This window comes from Eurosta solidaginis, chromosome 1, assembly GCF_040869045.1.
Source record: "Eurosta solidaginis isolate ZX-2024a chromosome 1, ASM4086904v1, whole genome shotgun sequence".
Taxonomy (NCBI): Eukaryota; Metazoa; Arthropoda; class Insecta; order Diptera; family Tephritidae; genus Eurosta; species Eurosta solidaginis.
The window spans coordinates 368,416,543-368,440,032 of record NC_090319.1 but is presented as its reverse complement, the minus strand read 5'-3'; the positions used below and the strand labels follow the sequence as shown (position 1 = coordinate 368,440,032).

Genomic DNA, 23,490 nt, shown 5'->3' with positions numbered 1-23,490 from the left:
TGTTCAAGTAGGCGGGCAACAATCCATAATGCATGTAATGCAATTGTTTGATTACTTTTTGTGGGTGTAGAAACATATAACAACTGCAACATATATCACAAACTTACTTATAACACTACATATGTTCAGGTTATTTTACTTTGTTAGAACCATTAATAAAAACTGTTTTTTGTTGGAAATAATGAGCAAATAAAATACAGTATAAGGGTTCATTAATGCATTTTAAATGCAAATAAATTTATTAGCCTAAAATATACAACAATTTATTAGTTAACACACTTAGAATTGGAATGCATGCATCTAACCCTCTGCCTGCAAATATATTAAAGGGTGTTACAAAATTGATGTATAATTTAGCCCCATTAACAACTCTCAAGTTTCCCTAAAAAGATCTTCCTAAGCTTTTCGACGTCATTAATACCTTCCAGGTTTTTGCAGAGCATCGCCAGCACTGCCAATTTTATTTGCATTTATATGTATAGAAGCATTGGGTTATTTTTTTTTTTGCGATAACAGCAGATTGGTATTCTAGTCTCAAAGTACGAATTATGGCTAGGAATCATCACGGAAGAGTTTTGAAACTAACAAAAACAGAATAATATCAGCAACTTTTGGCAAGCTTTCAAATTAGTTTCTAAAAAATTCTATATTCATGTAGCCTTCTACTTACAACGGCAATTTAAATTAACAGTAACCAATATATCTGTTTCACAGATTGCATCGAAACAATCATTAAGCGACATCAATATCTGGAGTTTTTCAATACTGAAAAGTGTAGGTGAATCATTTCAACGACTTAGTTTTGGTGTGCTATAAGTGCTCTTTGCCATTAAAAAATCGAGTAAGCGCTAGCCTGGTGGAAGTACTGTGTTTAGTACCGAGCTTGCCAATGCTGATCCTAATCGAGATTGGGGAAACATCAAAACGTATGTGAAGGGAAGAATTACACTCCTGGAGACAAGCGGACAATATGTAGTGGAACAACGGCTTTAATAATTAGAGCAATTGGTCACTGAAGAACTAGAGGAATTTGTTATCAACAAATTATGCCTTCAGATTTTCAATTGAGACTTTCTTGTGTACAACTGACTGTGCTCAGTTTCAAATGGCACTTTCCCATTTACAAAGAACTGTTCTCAACAACAAATAACGGTTTTGCATTTTCATTTGATGGTGTCGCATTTATTTTCAATTGATTATTTTCAATTTCAACAGACTGTTTAAGCTTTCGAAGTTTCATTTACCGCTTTTTGATGTACAATTGACTATTCTTATATGGAATTGTCACTTTCTTTTGGATTTCAATTTTTGAAATTTAGAAACATGTCTTAGTAACCATCGCCATTTGTAAATTTTTGTAATTTTTCTCTAATATCAATAACAAAAGGAATTATATATGTAAAGCAATATGAGCATGTCTCGCTAATTTAATAGAGATAAAAATTAAATTAAGGTAAAAAATTACTTTTTTCTAAGACCACTCTTTACTTTTCTGGGCTTATCAACTCTCGAACGAAGAACATAAAATATTTAGAAGAAATATCTACATTTAAACATGTTTAGACAAATGTATATTTAAGTATTATCAATAAATCATATAGTAATTACCATCACTAGACAAATTAAATACAGTATATTTACTTAATTCCAGAATCTACATATTTTTATACTCAGCTACGCAGAGCTCACAGGGTATATTAATTTTGTTCGCATAACGGTACCCCGTAACGGCATTAACTTATCGAGATAGATAGATATATATATCAAAATGATCTGGGCAAAAAAAGAAATTCATTTAGCCATGCCCGCCCGTCCGTCCGTCAGTCTGTCCGTAAACACGATAACTTGAGAAAATTTTGAGGTATCTTAATGAAATTTGGTATGTAAGCTCCTGGGAACTGATCTCATATTTAAAATGAACGAAATCGGACTATAACCACGCTCACTTTTTCGATATCGAAAAATTCGAAAAACCGAAAAAGTGCGATAATTCTTTACCAAAGACGGATAAAGCGATGAAGCTTGGTAGGTGGGCTTACCTTATGACGTAGAATAGAAAATTGGTAAAATTTTGGACAATGGGCGTGGCACTGTCCACTTTTAAAAGAAGGTAATTTCAAAGTTTTGCAAGCCTTAATTCGGTAGCTGAGTATGTAATGTTCGGTTACACCCGAACTTAGCCTTCCTTACTTTTTTTTTTTAATTGAACCAAAGGACAACAAATATAAATGAATGATTAGTTGTTTGTGCTATACAATAAAATCTTTCGTTCAGCATTGCGCGCTACTTTGCATTCGCCATAGACAAAAGCGCAGCTAAGTAGCGATTACAGGTTACAGAGATTAATGGCTAGATCGGCACGATCAATACATCACGTTAAATGCAATAAATTACTTACATACATATTCCTTTACAATACCTCATCAAAAACATATTTTTCTTGTATATTTTCACGCAAATTTTGTTTGACTTTCTTCAGCTCTTTCATTATGAGTTTTATAGTTTTCTTTTTCAGCTTACTTCATCTTTTTGTTGTAGCATTCTATGCCTTCAGTTAGGCCAACTTATAGTAATCACAACATCGTAAATAAGCCATATTTGTTTCTTTTGTTGTAATTTGGGCATTTGTAGTTTGCAATTTTGGTTAGAAATTGGTCATTGAGAAGTTTTAAATGTTCGTGTTGATTGATTGGCGATCGTGACTTTGATATTTTCTCTTTGTATATGTACTTGGATTTTTTTTTATTTTTTTTTTTGGAAAGCTGAATTATTTAATATCATTGAAAAGAAAGTTTATTACACAAAGTGAATATATTCTATATGAAAAAGTAAGTTGAATAGAAAATGTATGTAGGAGCATTAACAAGCCAAACACATGCAACGCAAATTACATTATTGTGAAAGTTATAGATTTTGTGGAAGAAGAGCTCAGAGTCTTCTAGAGGTAGAGGAAGAAAAAGAGGAAGAAGAAGGCGAAGAGAGAGGGGGGCGGTGCGGAAGAGGTACAGACAGAATAAGGCTTTTTGACCTTTGGAGCATCATATTTCAGTAGCATTATATGACCTAGTCAGTTTAGCCACTGTGTGCAAATTCTGTGGTCTATGTTGATGACTGCAGAAAGCTTTTACAGTTCATCGTAAAATCTTCTTCGGTACTCGCAGCCACATCTCATCCATAACATCCTTAATCGCGGAAACTTCCGCTACCTAAATTTACGGCTTACATCGACCGCCAATTCTTCCCCAGACAAATCTTCTTCTCCATAACACTCTCGAAGGAATGACTTAGCGGAAGCTTGCAAAGCGGTCAGTATAGTGTAGTCTATCCTGTCTAGGAAAAAGTCGAAGTTGATAAGAATGCTGGAACGGCAGAAGTGAGAAAGCCTATCGCTCATATTAACAAACCTGAACAATGACCAAGTCGAAGCCCATACCCAAAGAATGTATGTGTGTTCAGCATTACATTTTATGTCAAGGAAGGGGTTGTTCTAAGGGCATCGCTGATACCATGTCACGAGCGTTCCACTAGAGCAGCACCTCATAGAGAAACATCGGCTTAACTACTATCTAATAAATCCAGTGTACTACTCTTGGCGAAAGTCATCAGCGTTATACCACCTGCGTAATGACAACATTGGGCCTCCGGAAATTTTTTTTTCCAAAATAAAGTGGGGATTTCATATCTCCACGTAAAAGAATAATTTCCGTTTTACCTTGGCGATCCTAACAGTCAACATACATACATAAATCAGTCCACTTAGTCATCGTGTCAAAATAGCCTGACAAAACATCGCGCATGGTGCACGGAAATTTAACTCTGTTTTGGGAAAGTGTGTAGTCAACCACTCGGTGGATACTGGCTTCTAGCTCCAACAGAAGTTTTTTTACTACCACAATCAAAAGAAGAGAAGATAAAGCGATTCCATACGATATGGCTTTGTACACCTCTATTGTGACTCTGTCCCACTCCACTGACAAAGTTGTGTTGTACATAAGTTTGGAAGTAAATTCAAACAGAACCTCTCGACCCCTAGGCAATCTCGCTCCCAACCCACAACCCATTTAAGGTCAATCCGTGATAACTGAAATTACAAATATCTGAGTGTGGTTTCTATTTTTCAAATACTTCCTTGTAGAAGGGAAAATAGCAGTGGCAATTTTTATCATATTTCGTCAATTAATTTTTTTTTAAGAAGAAATTTCCATTAATTTGTCAACTGAAACTACATATGCAAATCTTATTTAAAATTGTCTTCGAAAAACCTCGAAAATTAGAAAACATTTTACGTACATATATTTAGAATATTTTGTTTAGACTTTTTGGAATTGTTTTTAGCGTGTTGTTTTGTCCAATCAATTTTATTCAAACTATTAGTCTCTTAAAACTCGTTTTGATCCTTTAGGTACCTTTTCCGAATGGTGTTATATATTTTCTTCCATACGAAGGTCGCATACTTTTATCTTTTATATGGCAGAAAATCTAAAAGACCTTTTGGACAAACAATTTTCAAAAATTAATGCGACTGAGATTGAAATTTATTGGGATACAAAACTGCATACTCAAAAAATTCATAATTTCTCAATAAAAGCAGGGGCTGAAACTGTTATTCCTTATATAATATAAGTCCTTGCAAAACTATTAACTTTGGACTTTAAATATATTTGGATCAAGATAAAAATTATTTTCGGATTTTTATTTTTTGAATCCGATAGAACTAGTTAAACTCTAAAAGTTGTATAAGCCGTTTCTTTGTTATCAAGCAGGACTTTTATTTCGGACTAAAAAAATAAAAATACAGATTTTACTTTTATATGTGGACTTTTATCGAAAAAGTTCGAAAAATAAAAAGGATGCATGATTCAACATGATATTGCTATAGGGATACCTGAGAACTCAAATATTTTCACCTAGGACAATTTTTTGACCAGGACTTTTTCGACTCCGAAAAAAAAAAATTATTATTTTCCGTCCCTGAATAAAAGGCTCGAAATTTGGTAAAGTTTTATCGAATTTTTTCGAAAACTTTTTTGAGATTGATTTGCAAGGCCAGTTACACAATTTAGAGAAGTTTCATCTTATACCGTTTTCACACAGAAACTTAATCGAATCACAATTTTATTTAATGAAATAATTAAGTTTCCCTTTTCATACAGAACCTTTTGCTTCATTAAGCGAACAGAAGCCCTAAAAAAATATTTCGTTTTTATCAAAAATAGTTAAAATGGAAATCAGCCGTTTCCTTCTTAACTATAAATACAATCTAAATAAAATGCATGCGGAACTATCCATACATGTTGTACCTAACCAAATATGTGCCTATTTTCGAAAAAGCCATATTATCTTTTGCGGCGACCGCCGTGGTGTAATGGTAGCGTGCTCCGCCTACCACACCGAAAATCCTGGGTTCACGCCCCGGAAAAAGCAACATCAAAAACTTGAGAAACAAGTTTTTTCAATTAGAAGAAAATTTTTCTAAGCGGGGTCGCCCCTCGGCAGTGTTTGGCAAGCACTCCGAGTGTATTTCTGTCATGAAAATCTCTCAGTGAAAACTCATCTGCCTTGCAGATGCCGTTCGGAGTCGGCATTAAAAACAAGTAGGTCCCATGTTGTTGTTGTTGTTGTAGCGATAAGTTTGCTCCCCGAAGGTTTTGGGGAGTGTCATCGATGTGATGGTCCTTTGCCGGATACAAATCCGGTACGCTCCGGTACCATAGCACCATTAAGGTGCTAGCCCGACCATCTCGGGAACGATTTATGTGGCCACATTAAACCTTCAGGCCATTCCCTCCCTCCCTACCCCCAAATTCCATGAGGAACTTGGGGTCGCCAGAGCCTCGTCTGTTAGTGAAACAGGATTCGCCGCGGATAGGTGAGGTTGACAATTGGGTTTGGAGAGGCTATATATTGCGCTGGCAACCTAAAGGGTTGCGCTACACAGCCCCTTGAATCTGGTATTTTAGTCGCCTCTTACGACAGGCATACCTACCGCGGGTATATTCTGATCCCCTAACCCGCTGGGGTAAGTAGGTCCCATCCCGCCAGTTTGTAGGAACAAAATAGGAGCACGACGCAAATTGCAAGAGAAGCTCGACCTTAGATCTCTTGGGGGGTTATCGCGCCATACATTTATTTATTTTTATATTATCCTTTGCAAAAATTAAATTTTGAATTTTTACGTGTTTTTCCATTTTTCGTAAATTTTTAAAATAATTTATTTTTGATTGTTATTTGTTACATTGACAATAAAATTCGAAGCACCAAGCAAAACCGACTTTGTATTTTGTATGGAGGATTGAGTTTTATTAGGGCTTTATTTTAGAAAACTTAACTAATTATTTCATTAAGTCTCTGTGTGAAATTGGCATTAAATTATAGAAATAAAAAAGAAGAGTTTAATTGGCAAAATTGCCACTGCTACTCCCGTGCTCGCTGCTGCAGTTCACTTCGATCGCGTTTCCACCAAACCAGTTCTACATACATAAAATCGGAATATTACAGTTAATCTCAGCTTCAGATTTTTGGCAATGAAACTTGAGTCATCTGAATAAAGCAACAATAAAAGAAGGCGATATTACTTTCAACCAATGCTTTACGTAATATTTTTTATGACAACTTATTCACTTGTGCATTTTTCGTCACCCACATTTTGTTCAATAAATTCTAATTGCAAAAACAACTGAAACTACGACAATTGATGTCATGTACTTAAGTTTTTGTATTGACAGTATAATAATTTTGCTTCTCTACGCAGACAATGTGGCAACAACTTGTTTGCAATAATTTTTTAGTTTGTAAAAACTATTCACAGCATTCTTTCACTTACGCAATTTAATGGCTTCTAAAGTTCCATGTGCGTATGTGTGTACATATGAGTATTATGGAGTCGAATTGTCTGCTATTATTGCTGTATACATCATTTTATTGGCAACAATAATGTCCACACATACAAGCATGCATTTACGGTAGTGAGTATTATTAAATCATGTTCTTTATATCCATTAAAGCAAATTATATAACACTTGTGTACGCACAGTTATGCATGCGACCTCACATATGCCCATGCATACATACATAGTATTACATACATATACATATATGCATACATAAAGTTGGTTAATACAGGATTTACGATTTTATTTTAACCACAATATTGTAATTAAGTAAGTAGTTCTAATCATAAAGCTTATTTTGTTGTGGTAAATTGCAAACATTTTTTTTGTGCACATATTGTGGACTTATTTGGTAATTTAAATTTGTCATAAATAAAATAATTTAAAAAAAATTTTTAATTTAAACGGTTTTATTGAAAACAATACTTACATGAAATAATAATAATACGAAATGCTAGAAAATAATTAGGTAGGTCCTAGGTACTAGTCGTAGTACTAAAAGCGTTGGGCGCGTGAAATTTCTAAAAATGTGAGGCGTAGCATAACCTGATTAAGGTTCAGTTGGTTTTACTTATGACTATCAATAGAAATATGACGCGTCCAACGCTTTTATTTAATTGTCTGATCAATGCCCTAGATTGATAAGGAGTGTGATGACTAGTACCTAGGACCTACCTAATTATTTTCTAGCTTTTCGTATTATTATTATTTCATGTAAGTATTGTTTTCAATAAAACCGTTTAACTTAAAAATTTTTTTTAAATTATTTTATTTTCAAGTTTTTAGTCTTTATTTAATTGCCTGTTATTTCTCATTCTATTTAGTTCATTTAGTGACTCATTATTACAAGGACTCTTTCCTGACATTTTGTTCCAACCTAAGTCCTCAATACATAATCCTTCCAAAGACTTTACTCGACTGCGCCACGTATGCTTGTCCCTCCTCCAACTCCAAAATATTTTGATGTCACTTCTACTGGGCTGTATGCAATATTTGTTCCAAATATGAGCCAAATCGGGCATCATAGATCGCTTTCTATTCATGTATGTATTATGTGTTCCAAATATGGACCAAATCAAATCGGACCACAAATACGATTTTTGTGAATATCTCGATCCATGCGCCACCTAGCGGCGATTTTTTTTTTCACAGGTCGATTTCTATTCTTGCATGTATTATGTGTTCCAAATATGAGCCAAATCGGACCACAAATACGATTTTTGTGAATATCTCGATCCATGCGCCACCTAGCGGCGATTTTTTTCACAGGTCGATTTCTATTCTTGCATTTATTATGTGTTCCAAATATGAGCCAAATCGGACCACAAATACGATTTTTGTGAATATCTCGATCCATGCGCCACCTAGTGGCGATTTTTTTCACAGGTCGATTTCTATTCTTGCATGTATTATGTGTTCCAAATATGAGCCAAATCGGACCACAAATGCGAATTTTGCGAATATCTCGATCCTTGCGCCACCTAGCGGCAATTTTTTTCTTATTATTGCATTGTCATCGGGTTCTGAACTATATTCCAAGTTTCAAGCTTGTAGCTTATCGGGAAGTTACTTAAATTTCAATTACAAAATTCGTTCACAACGGCCGGCCTGTCAACTCAAGCTAAATAAAACCGTTTAATAATAAAAGCGTAAATAATGGGTATAAAGTTCAATACTTACATCTAAACAGTATTTAAACACCCAGTAAAAACTGCCATAAGTGGTCGGAAGAAATGAGGAATACTAGTTTCGCTCCTGACATATAAACCTTAGAACATGGTTAGTATAGTACATATTAGGCCCTATAACAACGCCTTAGTTCAGGTTTATTTACGCGTAAGTCTTATCCCTATAGTAAATAAAAATAAACGTTGCCTTTACTTAAATAAAACCGGGATTTTGATTTATTATTGTTACATTCTATATTTCTCGCTGTCTGATTTTTGTACACTGGTAAATTACATCAGAATTTTAGAAGAGAATATAAAGATTAATAAAGGAATTTAAAGTCAGACGGTGTCTTTTCATAAGTCCTATGCAAGTCTGATTTTATATGTGCAATAAGACATATTCGTAAATCATATACATTTTCTTTATTTAATTTACGCAGTGTATTATCTTATTATAACGTCTTATGTAAGCTTTATTTTAAGTAAGTTATAAGCCTTAAATAAAAGGTCATAATACAGCAATTATTATCGTATAATAAGACCTTACGAAAGCCTTAATTTAGTTGCTTCATAAGCCTTATAATAAGGTTTTTATATTCAATCTAATGGCTTATAATAGTTCCTCATATAAGCCCTATTTAAAATGTGCTATGAGCCTAATACATAACGTTATCTTTCAGATAAACTTTATGCCTGATAACATAGGTACAGCAAAATACAGAGTATTATAAGGAATACGCCGTACAAAGAATATTTCGTGTACTTTAATATATCAAACCAAAATCGGTGGAAAACGCAGTTTCGAAAAATGTGTTAGCTAGGAATTTGTTAACGAATACGACGACAAAATTATTCCTAAATTAATCGTTGCCAATGCATAATATTTATTTCTGCCAATTTCTCCAAATTCGCCTCTTTCTTTGGTAGCTTTACTATTTTATTACTCTTTCTGTTCCTCTTATTCTTTTTCTTCTACCTCTCTCTTTCCCTACCTCTCAGCCTTCTTCTTCTTCCCTACCATTCCCTTTTTCCCCCCATTCTTCCTGATTTCCTTTCCCACTCTTTCTCCTTTTCCAACTCTTTAGATGCTCTTTATTTTTTCCTGTATTTTATTCTTCCCTTTCCCGTCCTCTTTTATTTGAATCTGATTTCTTTTTTTTAACTACGCCTTCTCTCCTCTTTCATTTTCTCCTCTTCTTCCCACCGTGCCTCTCTTTCGCTTTCTACCTACACACTATACATATTTCTGATCGCTCTTCTTTCCTTTTCATATTGCTCTTCTATCCCCTTTCCTATGCCTCTCTCTCTTTTAAAATCAAATGCAAGGGGATTACTTCGGGAATATTTGGCGACTACTGTGAGACTTTTTCGGAATCATGACAGAAGCAATCTTGCACCTTTTCGTTATACTTTTGGAGCTATTTGGAAGTTAATTTCCCACCATTTTAAGGTTATTTCTGAACTCTTACGGGATTATTTGGGGATCATTCCGTGCCTATTTTGGGTATGCTTAAGAAGTAACTTCGCCTCTATGCCTTTATGATATTTTCTTCTAGTGATTATTTTAACACTTTTTCCATATTATTTTAACTATCCCCAAATCGTATCCAAAAAGCGTCAAAAGTAGTTCAGGAATAATCCTGTAGCGATCCGGAAATTATACTTAAAATAAACCCAAAATTGTTCTGAGATATTACCGATATAGTACTCAAATAGTTAAAAATGTTAGCGAAGGTCTAAAATTTTTTACAGAGTGGTACTAATGGCATTAATATAAAGATCTCAAACTATGTTCAAAACAGTACTAAGTACTGACAGTATTTTAAAAACACACTGAACAAAAACCGAAGAAGATCCCCATATAGATTGCTTAAAACTTCTTGAAAATATAATGAGAAGTAAATTTCCTACGACACAACCATATACAAACCTGGCCGTACTACTGAATTTGCGCTACTTAGATCGTTGTTGTAGAAAACAAGTTCTTAATAGATACAATTTTTTTACAACTGAAAAATACTAAAGCTATAAATTACAGCTACAGTGCATTTTATTAGCTATTAAGAAAGAATAATCCTCATATGACATTTCGATCCATATTCTTCAATACTTAAAACACTTAATTTTGATAATATCATTTCAGAATACTCTACAAAAGCTTATTTTAGGCGCCATAAACGCAATTTGTCAACACAAAATAACAGAAGAACAAACGAAGCGAAAGGACCAACTTAACAATACGACTAAGTAAAGTACAAAAATCGATTGCTGTAAACTATGGACATTAGAAACTATTTGGGCTTATTAGCGTTAATGCTGCTCTCACTATTAGCGCTTTACAGCAGCCCTGTGGAGGCGTGCAGTTGCATGCCAAGTCATCCACAAACACATTTTTGCAATGCTGATTATGGTAAGTAAACGAAAGGTGAGAGAAGGATGCAACTGTTGTGGGTGGGGAGTTTTCAATCTTGTTCAAGGACATCAGGAAGTCTAGGCGAATAGTAAAGCAAATTCACCGCACATGCCTAGCCGGCCTCAAAAGATAGTAGTACATATGTATAGTACGCACTTATATAGAAAAGTGAATAGAGCAAGTAAGGAAACATCTCAAGGACACACAGCATGGAAATATTGCTCTCATAAGTGGAAATTTACTATCATCTCGTTTAAATTTAAAAGCCGAGATTATTTATTTGATTGGACTTACAGCGTTATGACTTTCATCCGTGTATTGCTCTCTACCTATTTTTAATAGATTTCCGCATTCACGTTCTTAGCTGAATTCCGACAGCTTAACAACGGATGCGCAAATTCGTGAAGTGAAGTATTTTCTTATATAACATTCTCTTAAGGATTAAATTCATTCTAAATTGCTTCAGCTTCAGTTTGTGCAAATAAATATAAGATTCTTTCACAGTGCTCTGTGCGGAAATTATGTGTCAGACGAGTCATATTCCATTGGAACTAGGAGTAGCAGTTGTTATTACAAATAAAGAAAAAACATTCAAACACATGTATGTATGTATGTATATACCAACTTAATGGCAGTCTATACAAAATTACGCCTAACCCTGCAACCTTGTCCTCCACTTAGACTAACTTGAGAGGTTGCTATCTACTTTAACGAGTCATTTTTTCTCGTGTGAACCAAAAGTCGTAAGATATAAGAGCATTCATTCATTTCAGTGAGTGACAGTAAAGGGCCCATTACTCATACTTAGCATAAACTTGACTTGACTTGAGAACTGCAACCTACAGTTCTGTTAAATGAACATTGCATGTTACTGATTACTGAAAACTTAGCAACCCTTAACTTGACTTAAAAGTCTGTTGAATTTTGATTTTCTATGTAAGTTCTAAGTGACGTTTACATTTTGAGATGCCATTTGTTTATTTCTATTTCATTTTGACATTTTGTCGTTCAAATTGATATTTACTGATTGTTTTAAATGATTTTTACACTCATAAATTAATTGCAGTATTCAAAATTAACTTTGTTTAAAAACCACCACTTTTTGTAGCAAATATTTTACAATAAAATGATAGTTGGAAAACAGCTGATTACGATGCCAGATTGTATGCGCTAAGTGGAGTATAATCGTGGCTAATTTGCCAAGTTTACGCCAAGTCAAGTCAAGTCTATGCTAAGTATCAGTAATGGACCCTTAAACCTATACGTGTTCACAAATTTTTTGGTATTATATAGTGGTGAGTGTGAAAGCCAGTAACTGCTCTTATTTCAACAGAATGGTTTCTGAACAGAATTGCCATGTAGCGGTGCCACATAACTCTTATACATTTTTAATAGAGAGCGGACTCTTTTATTTCTAAAGCAGATAAAGGAATTTTTATATACGTGTACATAAGCGACAAGCTACATTCAAAGTTCTCTTTCTCAGGTGTTACTACATACGACTTTTTTCAACGGTTACACCTGTTTGAAAATAAATAGAAACAAGTTAGGACGGGACTGTCTTCGGCTGTGCTGAAGACTTCATACCTTTCGTGAATGGGGCTGAACAATAATTTTATCGCGTTCGTAATCTCCAAATTTTCGGATGTATAAGATAAGAAATATATAGTGAACAGATGTACATACCTAAACGATTTTTAAGATAAATATAAAATAAAAAATGGCAAAAAACCCCCTTATCTGAACGATCGGTTGTATTGGAAACTGAGGGAGAAATGGCCAAAAATCTTTCTGTCTGAACGATCGGTTGTATGGGATAGGTATATACTATATACATATACCTCCGATCAAAGTGATTTTTTCAGGAAATCTTCTATGATATATTGGAATAAATATCACCAAATTTAAACTTTTTATATTGGAAATTAAGGGAGAAATGGCTAAAAATCTTTCTATCTGAACGATCGGTTGTATGGGATATATACTATATATAGCTCCGATCAAAGTGAGTTTTTCAGAAAATCTTCTATGATATATTAAAATATATATCACTGAGTTTCACGTTTATACTTTCTAAATTAAGGGAGAAATGGCCAAAAATCTTTCTATCTGAACGATCGGTTGTATGGGATATATACTATATATAGCTCCGATCAAAGTGTTTTTCTCAGGATATCGTCTATGATATATTGAAATATATATCACCGAGTTTCACGTTTATACTTTCTAAATTGCGGTAGGAATGACCAAAATCGTTTTATCTGAACGATCGGTTGTATGGGAGATATATGTTTTAGTGGTCCGATCTTACTGGATCCGACAAATGTCTAATATAATACAAAAATACATCCTTGTGCCGAATTTCATTGATATATTTCAAAATTTGAGGGACTAGTTTGCGTTCAAACAGACAGACGGACAGACAGACGGACGGACAGACGGACATGGCTATATCAACTCAGTTCGTCGCCCTGATCAATTCGGTATACTTAATGGTGAGTCTATCTTCTATATTTCTCAACGCTACAAACATCGGACCAAAGTTAATATACCATTTCATGTTCATGAAAGGTATAAAAAATGTATGAGATGTGCCAATATGGACAAAAGGTAAATTCTTGCAATACCAATATTAGCTGTGTTTTTTTACATCTATAGACTTTACGCTTAAACTTTATATGGAATGCTAAGCGTCAAACTTTAAATACACCTCTGAAATTGCTGCACATAAAATTAGTACTAATAAGTTTCAATACGCATTATACTTATACTCAGATGTAACTGAAATATGTGGCTACATTTCGTCTCTACGCTAATTCTATGTATCACCTCTTAAAATGGTGCGTGTCCACAATTCATCGCAGGGATGCACCTTAACGTTAAGCTAATCGTTAAAAAAAAATTTCCACAGTTTCCGTTGAAACACTTCGAAATATTATCGATAAAGAAATTATCAAGATAAATTGTATCTCGTTTTTAACCGAAACGAAAAGCTTTCGTTAAGGTTAAAAACGTTAACAAAAACGTGATACTTTATGTTTGAATTGTGTTGGTAATGCTATAGCCATGGTGAAGCCGTAAGGTGGTAACAATGAGCGCACATACACACACAAACTCTATGTAATTTGTTTGTGTAATTTGTTGGTGGTAATGTCAAAAATACTCTGAGAAATGTTCGTACTGTCAAAATTCATGAGAAAAGTTGCAATCAGCTTAGCTAATGCTTTCACCTTTAATGACTCCGCCATCAATCAGCTTTGCCAGCATAGTTTGAAATTAATAATCAACATAAACGATTTGATTTCGTTTTGATATGGCAGAAAACGAAACGAAATCATTTCGTTAATTTGACGTTCTTAACGTTAATAAACGAAACGAAATGACTTTGTTTCGTTTATTAACGTTAACTATCGTAACGAAATGATATCGGTTCGTTGGTTAAGCATGCCTGATTCATCGCAACTGATTCAGCTATATGTTATACACTATGACCATCAGAGGGTACACCCTGTGCTGTAGCTAGTTGTTTAACCACTGCCTCTGGATGGGTCTCCTAAGCATTCTCTAAGCGAGGATAAGCGCTTTTTTACGCGCAAACGTAAACGTATATGCGTGTAAAAAAACACGGCTATTTACAAGTGGCTCTCTCACCTAGGCTTTCCAATTAAACATAACGAATCGAACCCGCGATCTCGGTGACAAAATTATTTCTGTGTATATCTACTGTTATATCGAAAACGGCTCAAACCCATTAGGATGAATCTTATTAATTAATGATTTAATCGGGGTTTTGCCCGTATTGCTTTTAAATGTATGAAACAATTCGACTCCCACTCCCGGGAGAAAAGGCTTTGAAGAGATTTACAAGGTATAATCGAAACAGCTGTCGCCTTGTCCGTCCTGATGTCACGTTGTTTAAATTTTTCCCAAATTTTTAAATAACTTATTAATTAATATTTGGCACACAACAATTGAAACTCTCTTAAGTAGGTTCCCTGCAAAAAATGCGATTAGTGTTTGAGTCCGCGATGAATCGCAAGGAGTATGTGACTAATGCCAGTTTTGATCTCTTTGTATGCATTGAACTGTTTCCTTTTGTTTGAGCATATCCTATGAAGAGAGTAATTGTACCCATTTACACCAGAACGGGAACGATAGATCCATTCCCCTTTATACCCATATGGGAACGAATGAAGAGTAATCCCTTTTCTTATAAAAAAAAGTGTTAGTTTTTGTATGGTACGAGGTTATGTACAGTTCTTAAATAAAAATACCCAGAACTCGCAGAAGAGGAAGGCAGGTCCTCAGTGAACTTCAAAAACAGGCGTCGGATCTTTATGCCAGGAATTGCGCGGTGAATTCAGTACTCAAAGAACAGTACCCCAAACTTGCGGAAGAGGAACGCATACTCCCTACGGAAACGCGCGTCACTCTACCTCAACTTCGATCTGGGTACTGTAGCAGGTTAAACTCTTACCTATCCAGAATCAACTCCGACTTACAAAATGTTAGTCCTGCTTGCAATGTGTCCTCACATGACACCAGCCATCTCTTCAATTGTAATGTGGAAACAACGTCTCTTAACAACCCTCTCACTATGGTCCACCCCTGTTGTAACTGCAAGTTTTCTTGGACACCCTTTAGAGGACATTGATGACAATTTGTGATCAGTCGCACCTATTGGATGGGTCGAAGCACTGCTACAACAACAACAACATGTACATTTTAAACGCAATATTAAAACTTGCAAAACATTGTTAGATACATCTATTTATATAAAAAAATTAATTAGGTGCCAACTCATTTCAAGAGATATGAGTTGACGGTAATGGAATATATGGTTGAAGTCTTTTAGGTGCAGTATAGGGCTCCGCATTTTTCTTAAATAATTCGAATCAATCACGTATAATCTTTTTTATTTAACTCATTTCGTTGCCGTTTTTTGTTTTTGTTTCTTAAAATGGGTTAGATAGATTTCAACCTGACTAATGCCAACTGTATCCAAAAGGGACTAGAGGGGATCAATTATGCCAATCAGATCAGTCGGACACCGTTCTCTTTAGGGATTAGTAGCACTATTTTTTGCAGGGTGTTTCGACTTTGTATGTTTTTAGAACGTTGCCAACAATTTTAAAATTTTGCAAAAATTAAAAATGTATTGATATATTTCAACTTCAGTGTCTAACGAAATAAGTTTTACGTCATATTCTACCGAAAATATTTGAAAGTAGTGTCGCCACCTAGGCTACCTCATAGTCATATTATTTTAATATAAACAATTTCGAAAAGTGCTTGACCAATTTGGAAAAAATTTTGTTTTCAAATTAGTAGCTTTACATTTACGTTTATGCAGTGGGTATTACTACAAGGCTGCCACATAATTTGTACACTCTCTTGCGAATAAAATGGGTTATGTCGAAATGGATATCAAATAAAAGTTAATTATGTCGTATTTATACAAAAATATTTCTAGGTAAGATTGCAATCTAGTCTCACCTTTTTGTATAACTGTATATACTTGTGAATATCTCGTAAATTTCTTTGGCCCATCTGGATAAAATTTTGTATAAATGTAGTATTCATTAATATTTTTCTTTTATTTACAGTTGTGATAATACGCGTAATGCGCAAATCACATCGCCTCGTTGAAAATAATATCGCATACAAAGTGGAAGTCAAAAAGTCGTATAAGGTAAATGATGAACTAACAGAAAGGTTTTGGCTTATATGATATTAGAGTGCTTTTTGAAAAAAAAAAAAAAATTTTATTGATAATTTGTTTGTTTCCCTCACAGATGAACGAAGCTGGACACAAAATGCTCAAACACGGACGCATCGTTACACCAAATTCAGATGCAATGTGCGGTGTTAATTTAGATGTTGGAAAATTGTATGTGATCGCTGGACGTGGACCATTTTTGAATAGTTGCAGTTATGTAAAGGAGTACCAAAAAATGACGACTATAGAGAGACGTGGTTTTGCTGGTGCCTATCGCAAGGGTTGCAAATGTGCGGTAAGTAATTTTGATTTGATTTTTTATACCTTTTTTTGTTTCTTTTCTTTTTAATAATCGTCTCTTATTTACATTATATTTCTCACACAGGTGAAGCCCTGTTTTGGCAACTATTGCTTGGATGAACATCAATCGGCCACCGCGTGCCAATGGTCACCGTTTGCCAAGTGTGAGACAGAGTTTAGTGCATGCATCCCCACACATTATCGTACGCCCGAAGGCATCATCTCAAAGTGTCACTGGAGAAGAACACCAGCGTACAAGAAATGTATGGCAGATCCGTAAGGTATTGGAAAGAAGAAGCGAAGTAGAGGCGGAAGAGTAAAATAAACTCACACATACATACACACATGTTTGCAGCAGCACAAAAAAAGCATATTTCGTTGGCTTAGAAAAGAAACTAGATAGAAATTTGTAAAGAGTACGAGAACGAAAGTTATATTATTTAGTTTTTTTATGCCCAGCTGTACTGTTATTATAACTTTAATCGCATTAAGTTGGGCTGTTATTAAAACACCAGTGTTAGTACATGGATTTGTTTTGACTCAGAACTAGTATTAAAGATGCACCAACACCTACGCTCACTTTTTCAAATTTTTAAATTTTCTAGATTGCTATTAAAAATGGGACAATAATCACGCCCACGAAAATTCATAAAAGTAAAATATTGGCATATATCTCGACAAAATATGGCAGACGTCTAAATTAGTATTAAAAATGAGACTATAACTACGGGCACTTTTCTGAATCAAAAATTTCGAAAAGTAAAGGATAACAAATATAATACATCCATGGACTTGTTTGGACCTAGAGTAAATTTGTACTGAAAATAGGACTACAACCATGCCTTCTTTTCCGATATCGAAACTTTCAAAAACAAGAATATCTTATCAAATATAGTACATGAGTTCGTTTCGATCCAAAATTAACTATTATTGAAAATGGTAGTACACCCATCGAAAATTCAAAACTAATAAGTATTGAAAATGGGATTTTAACCACGCCTACTTTTTTGATATAGAAAATTTCGCAAAATAAAAGAAATTGGAATATGACTTTATTAAATATTGTACACGAGTTTATATTGACCTAAACCACATCTATATTTTCGATACCGATATTTTTAAAATTGAAATTGGAATTACGTTTTCAACCCAAATTCATAATTACTAAAATTTTGGAAAATGGGCGTGGTATGCCTGCAACTAAAAATTAAGCTTATAGCTTTTAGAAGTCATATCAGAAGCTCTTGAAGATACTACGTTGGAATATGGCAGCGGTGCAACTCTTACTACGTCTACTATATAAAAAAAAATTTGTCAAACCCTTACCGCTTTTTCACCTTAATAGTGAACTGGTCGAACTAAGTAACTAAATTGAAAAAGAAAAAAATAATAATTTTATAAAAGTATATACGTATCACAAACTGACAAATTTTTATACTGAATATCTACAGCTGGGTATACAGTGTTCGGTTACACCCGAACTTAAATATTCTTGCTTTCGATTAACGAAAATATCTGTTTTTAATTTGGTAATTTAGTCAAACATTTTAAAAATTAATTATTTATTTTCATATGCATAATATTAACGCTGAGAGGTTAATTTGTTTGTGACAGGGTGGGCAAATTTTAAGTTGAATTGCACTCAATATACACGGTAATTGGCAAGAAGTACAAGTAATAGTGATGCCAAGGAATATTGTGGCCAAATCAGGTTGCATTCATGTATTAATATATACGCGTACTTTGCCCACCACTGCTTTTTATGTATTGTAGTAAAATACACGCAGCATTTCCATTTTCACATTTATTTATAAATAAGTTAAAAGCGTTTAAAATTTTTAAAACGAAAAATGTTATTAAAAATTTTTGTTACAATTTATTAATGAATTTCAAGTTTAATTTTCTTTATTATTTTTAAAAGCATTTATTTTTTTAAGATTTAAAAAAATGTTTAATCGTATGAAAAGTTACTGCTATTTTTGTTTTTATAATTGCTTTTTTTTTTTAATTTAGAACAAATTTTTTATTTTATTTAATTATTGTTTTCTTTTTAAATTTTTTTTTTTTTTTTTTTGTACAAATTTAATAAAAAAAATTAATTTAAAAATTTTTTAATTTTTAATTTCAAAATGTGTTTACTTATTTTTCGATTTAAAAAAAGTTTATTTTTTAAGAATTTTTTTACCATTAAATTTGTAATACTGTATTCCATATTTTTTATTTTTATTTATTTATTTTTTTAATTTTTCACGCACTCATGTTGATTTGTCATAAATTTAGAATTTTAATTCGAAATGTAAATAAGCATATTATTAACTGTTATATGTATTTATTGTAGTAAAACCACTTTTTTAGTTGTACATTTATAAAAAAATAAAAATAATAATCGAATAATAGTTTTATCATCAAAATGACTTACCAAATCTCTAGCATTGGGAAAGAATGTTTGGTCAATCAAAGGGAATGCATCACGTCCCAAGCGCCTTTGCAATTGCAATAAATGAGCGAATACCCAAGGTTTATCCTGCAAAGATATTGTTTATTAAAATAAATAAATATTATTAACATTTGAAGGTTCAAATATTTCTCAGAATCCTGTTTTACATTTTTGCAGGCTTTGCAACATGAAATTTTGATCTTTAAATCGTAATGGGTTCATACATTTTTTTTTTACAAATTCAAAGTGTACTTTCAGGCACTTTAGTTACACAATGACTATATTTACATATCTTCTGGCTTTTGCATGGCCGTAATAAAATTATTGTCAATTACCGAAGCAAAACATTTAGCGTACAACTTCGGCTGCACAACGTAAATCCTACATAAGAAAGCCTGCCTGAAAGTATGCTACAAATATCTGCGTCTGAATTTTTGTTTATTTTGTTCGGCCTGTGTTATCTTTAGGGATCATCCACACATATCACAGGCATAACCGGAGGAAGGAGGTATCTTTTAGCGTTTTCTTTTCTGGCTATAGTGTTACGCTTTTTGTATGCCGCGCAAGGGTTGTTGTTCTATTCTAAAAAACAGGCAACGCCTTTACGGGGTATTTCGTTCTTTTGTGAAAATTGTTGCCTGCTCGCAACGCAAAATCGTTGCACTTTTACCCTGTATAAAATGGCGGTGTGGCAGTGCAACTCTGTGAATCTCTCAATTCGCTCTTGAGTTCCACATATACTCTGCTAATATGAGTACACAGATCACCTACCACATTGCGCATTCACGAGTTCAAAATTGCTTCGTTCTGCGCATCTACGTCACAGTTGACTGTTTGAGCGAATGAAAGAAAGAGAGAAAAAAACAAGAGCTAAAAGAAAATGACGTAAGAAGTGACCATAAAAAAAAGATGATCTAATGTTTACATGCGCAATGCGCAATCTTCTTGCGTGATTTGTGATATAAGTGAATATGGTGAGATGAAATGTTCTTTGTATGCACTATAAATGTTGACAATTTTCTGGGGTAGGAGTAACACTATTAATAGGTCCGACACATAAGCAGTTTTTCATATAGATGAGTTTGACACAAGCTTATGCATTATGAGTAGATTGCATGTATTTTTACGGAGAATGGTAGAATGAGCGACACTAGCGCCATCTGATATTGAAAAGTAGCCAACTCCCCAATTTTGTTCCAAACAAATCATAAGAAGAAGAATTTGACATTTGCTTTGGCTAAGGGTATTGGCACACTTAGCAAGTGAAATTATTTTCCCCACTGGTTGGTAAATTTTCTAACATTTTTCACAATTAAAAACTGCAATATAACAATCGAATATGACACAAAATATGTTAACAAGTATTTTTGTTGTATAGGGAGAATGTTTACAACAGTGCTTCGCGAAATTTTGTATGTGAATGGGCAAGGCGTAATAAACTTAATTGCTAAGTCCGAAGTTCCTTTATATTTACAAACGCAACATCTTGGTTCATTGTGGCGATGTTATTGGAATACATAAGCTTGTATTAAATGCATCTATATGAAAAATGTCATTGTGTCACCGCCTTAAGGCTTTACCATTTACTTAGGCAACAATTTATTTCAGAAAAGAAAACGCTATTTAACATCGAACTGTAGTCTGAGGAATGTTTCAGAAAAACACCAGATCAAAATTGGTTCCAAAAGGCATAACCAGGGTTAGATAGGTCATACTTAACATTGAGTCTCCATCCATTTATGTGCTGTGCTGTGCCAATCTCACTTATCATTCCATATGGCAGAGCCGACTTCATCCATTTTACTGTAGGATATTGGTCGTAGAGAAAATAATATTTAACTTCCAGTGGAACTAAAGTTTCCTCAATGCTTAAGAAAGAAATACAGGAATTGAAGCTAAACACTTAGATACAACGAGCATTGATAAAACAAAAAAATAGGTGTAGGAATAGATTTGAACAACTTTGTTATTGGAAGAAACCGCCATGACTGACGGTGAGGCTATCTGCGTCTCGTTCACAATCACACTTACGAATAACGGCAAATACAGAACCAGTTACAGCGCTCATCATAGGAGCAATTAGCTGAAGTAGCGTCTGTGGTTAGTGCTATATTTACTGCTAGTTGTTTCAGTAATCAGCGGGAGAGCACGTTTGTAAGGCGGTCATGTAATAGTTTACTGCGGCTTCTAGCAGAATATCATAGCCGATGGCTCTCCTGTGAATAGATCTGTTGTTATTGTGTCTGCGATTGCGATTATTGTTGTGCGTGATTATGAAACACGATTTAAAAAGTATTACTATTCTATCACAGTTTAGTCCCAGTCACGGAAAAGGGTCATTGTGAATCAAATCACATTTATCCTCTGCAAATATAGGCAATATTGCTCTTTTGTCCAGGGAAATATTTTGTGAAATAAACAAGCATACCTGCGTGAGCTCTGACAACAACCCACAGGGTGTTATTATTATCAGCATATAACATCGCTACACAAATTTTCAAATTTTTTAAATAGTGAAAAAATAAGTACTGAAGGTGGACTCAATTCACACCAACTTTGCGATATCAAAACTTTCGAAAAGTAAAGATTAGCTTGAATTGAACATTCTCTAAATAGGGACGTGTTGGACAGAAAATGAGTTAGCGAATAAAATCTCAAACGCTTTGCTGGCTAGTTTGTGCTACGCGAATGAACGAAGTCACTCAGGTCAAGAAAGTGTTTCAATCCACACCGTAGCTTAGAAGCAGAGGCAGTTGGAGGAAGACGTTACCTCGCTTAGTGCTCCAAATGGGGCTAGTTAGCGCGAAACAGGGATACCTGGCGCAACTGGTTATGAAACATCAAAAATCGTCTAGATGATATACGGGTTTGTTAATTTTTTTTTTAGCTGAGTAAATAAGTATTCAAAATGAAACTTTGACCATGCCCACTTTTTCGATATAGCAAATTTGAAAAAGTTAAAAACTAAAGTATACATATATATTTTCCAAATGTAGCATGTGGGCTTGTTTTGACCCAGAATATATATGGCGGGCAATAACTATACCCATTTTTTCTATATCAAAAATTTCTAAAAGTAAAAAAATGGGAGATATCTTAAATGTTTGTATATGATGGGTTTATCATATATACTCAATACATACAATTTGTACCTATGTATGTACTTATGAATGTGCCTAGCCAATTATTTACCTGAAATTGATAAATTGAATGCAAAGAGTTAATACTTGGCACTCCGCCATACTTCAGCCCAATAATAGTCGAACGAAAGTCATTAGAGCCGTCGCGTGGCGGTTGGCGTATCAGCACAAAGTCCGGTCGGAAGGAGCGTGCAACCTGGGGAGAGAAAAAATTTATAATAAATTAATGTATTTTTTATTGTGATTGTTTTTATAGTGCGATTGATTTATTTTTTTTTTTTTTGTATGTGTATAAATTTGTTGAATGTAAACTAAGTTTTTTTTTTTTACTTTTTGTATATGCCTACGCGAGTAATGCACCTCTTTCCATTCATGTGAGTGGGAAGCATTGTAGATATAGAAATAAATATTGTCGCATAGGCTTACATTCGTGGGCATTTTTATACTCAGTTGAACAGAGCTCACAGAGTATATTAAGTTTGATTGGATAACGGTTGGTTGTACAGGTATAGAGGAATCAAGATAGATATAGACTTCCATATATCAAAATCATCAGGATCGTAATAAAATTTGATTGAGCTATGTCCGTCCGTCCGTCCGTCCGTCCGTTAAAACTATAACTTGAGTAAATTTTGAGGTATATTGATGAAATTTGGTATGTGGGTTTCTGAGCACGCCCACTTTTAGATATCGAAAATTTCGAAAAACCGAAAAAGTGCGATAATTCATTACCAAAGACGTATAAAGCGATGAAACTTCGTGACTTTATGACGCAGAATAGAAAATTAGTAAAATCTTGGACAATGGGCGTGGCACCGCCAACTTTTAAAAGCAGGTAATTTAAAAGTTTTGCAAGCTGTAATTTCGCAATCGTTGGAGATATCATGATGAAATTTGGCAGGAACGTTACTCGTATTACTA

General features: G+C 34.1%; 2 protein-coding genes across 3 annotated transcripts in view; one reads left to right on the top strand and one right to left on the bottom strand.

Moving 5' to 3' along the window:
- Timp (Tissue inhibitor of metalloproteases) overlaps window positions 1-19,388 on the top strand; it is an 86,931-nt gene extending 67,543 nt beyond the window's left edge. For both annotated transcript variants that reach the window (XM_067762946.1, XM_067762945.1), the window contains 4 exons: window positions 10,704-10,970; window positions 16,580-16,665; window positions 16,769-16,987; window positions 17,078-19,388. In XM_067762946.1, coding sequence (XP_067619047.1) covers window positions 10,838-10,970; window positions 16,580-16,665; window positions 16,769-16,987; window positions 17,078-17,272 — 633 coding nt within the window. In that variant the 5' untranslated portion in view covers window positions 10,704-10,837 and the 3' untranslated portion in view covers window positions 17,273-19,388. The remainder of the gene's footprint in view (window positions 1-10,703; window positions 10,971-16,579; window positions 16,666-16,768; window positions 16,988-17,077) is intronic.
- Syn (synapsin) overlaps window positions 1-23,490 on the bottom strand; it is a 153,002-nt gene that overhangs the window by 114,927 nt on the left and 14,585 nt on the right. The window contains 2 exon segments of the mRNA XM_067762942.1: window positions 19,412-19,516; window positions 22,622-22,765. Coding sequence (XP_067619043.1) covers window positions 19,412-19,516; window positions 22,622-22,765 — 249 coding nt within the window.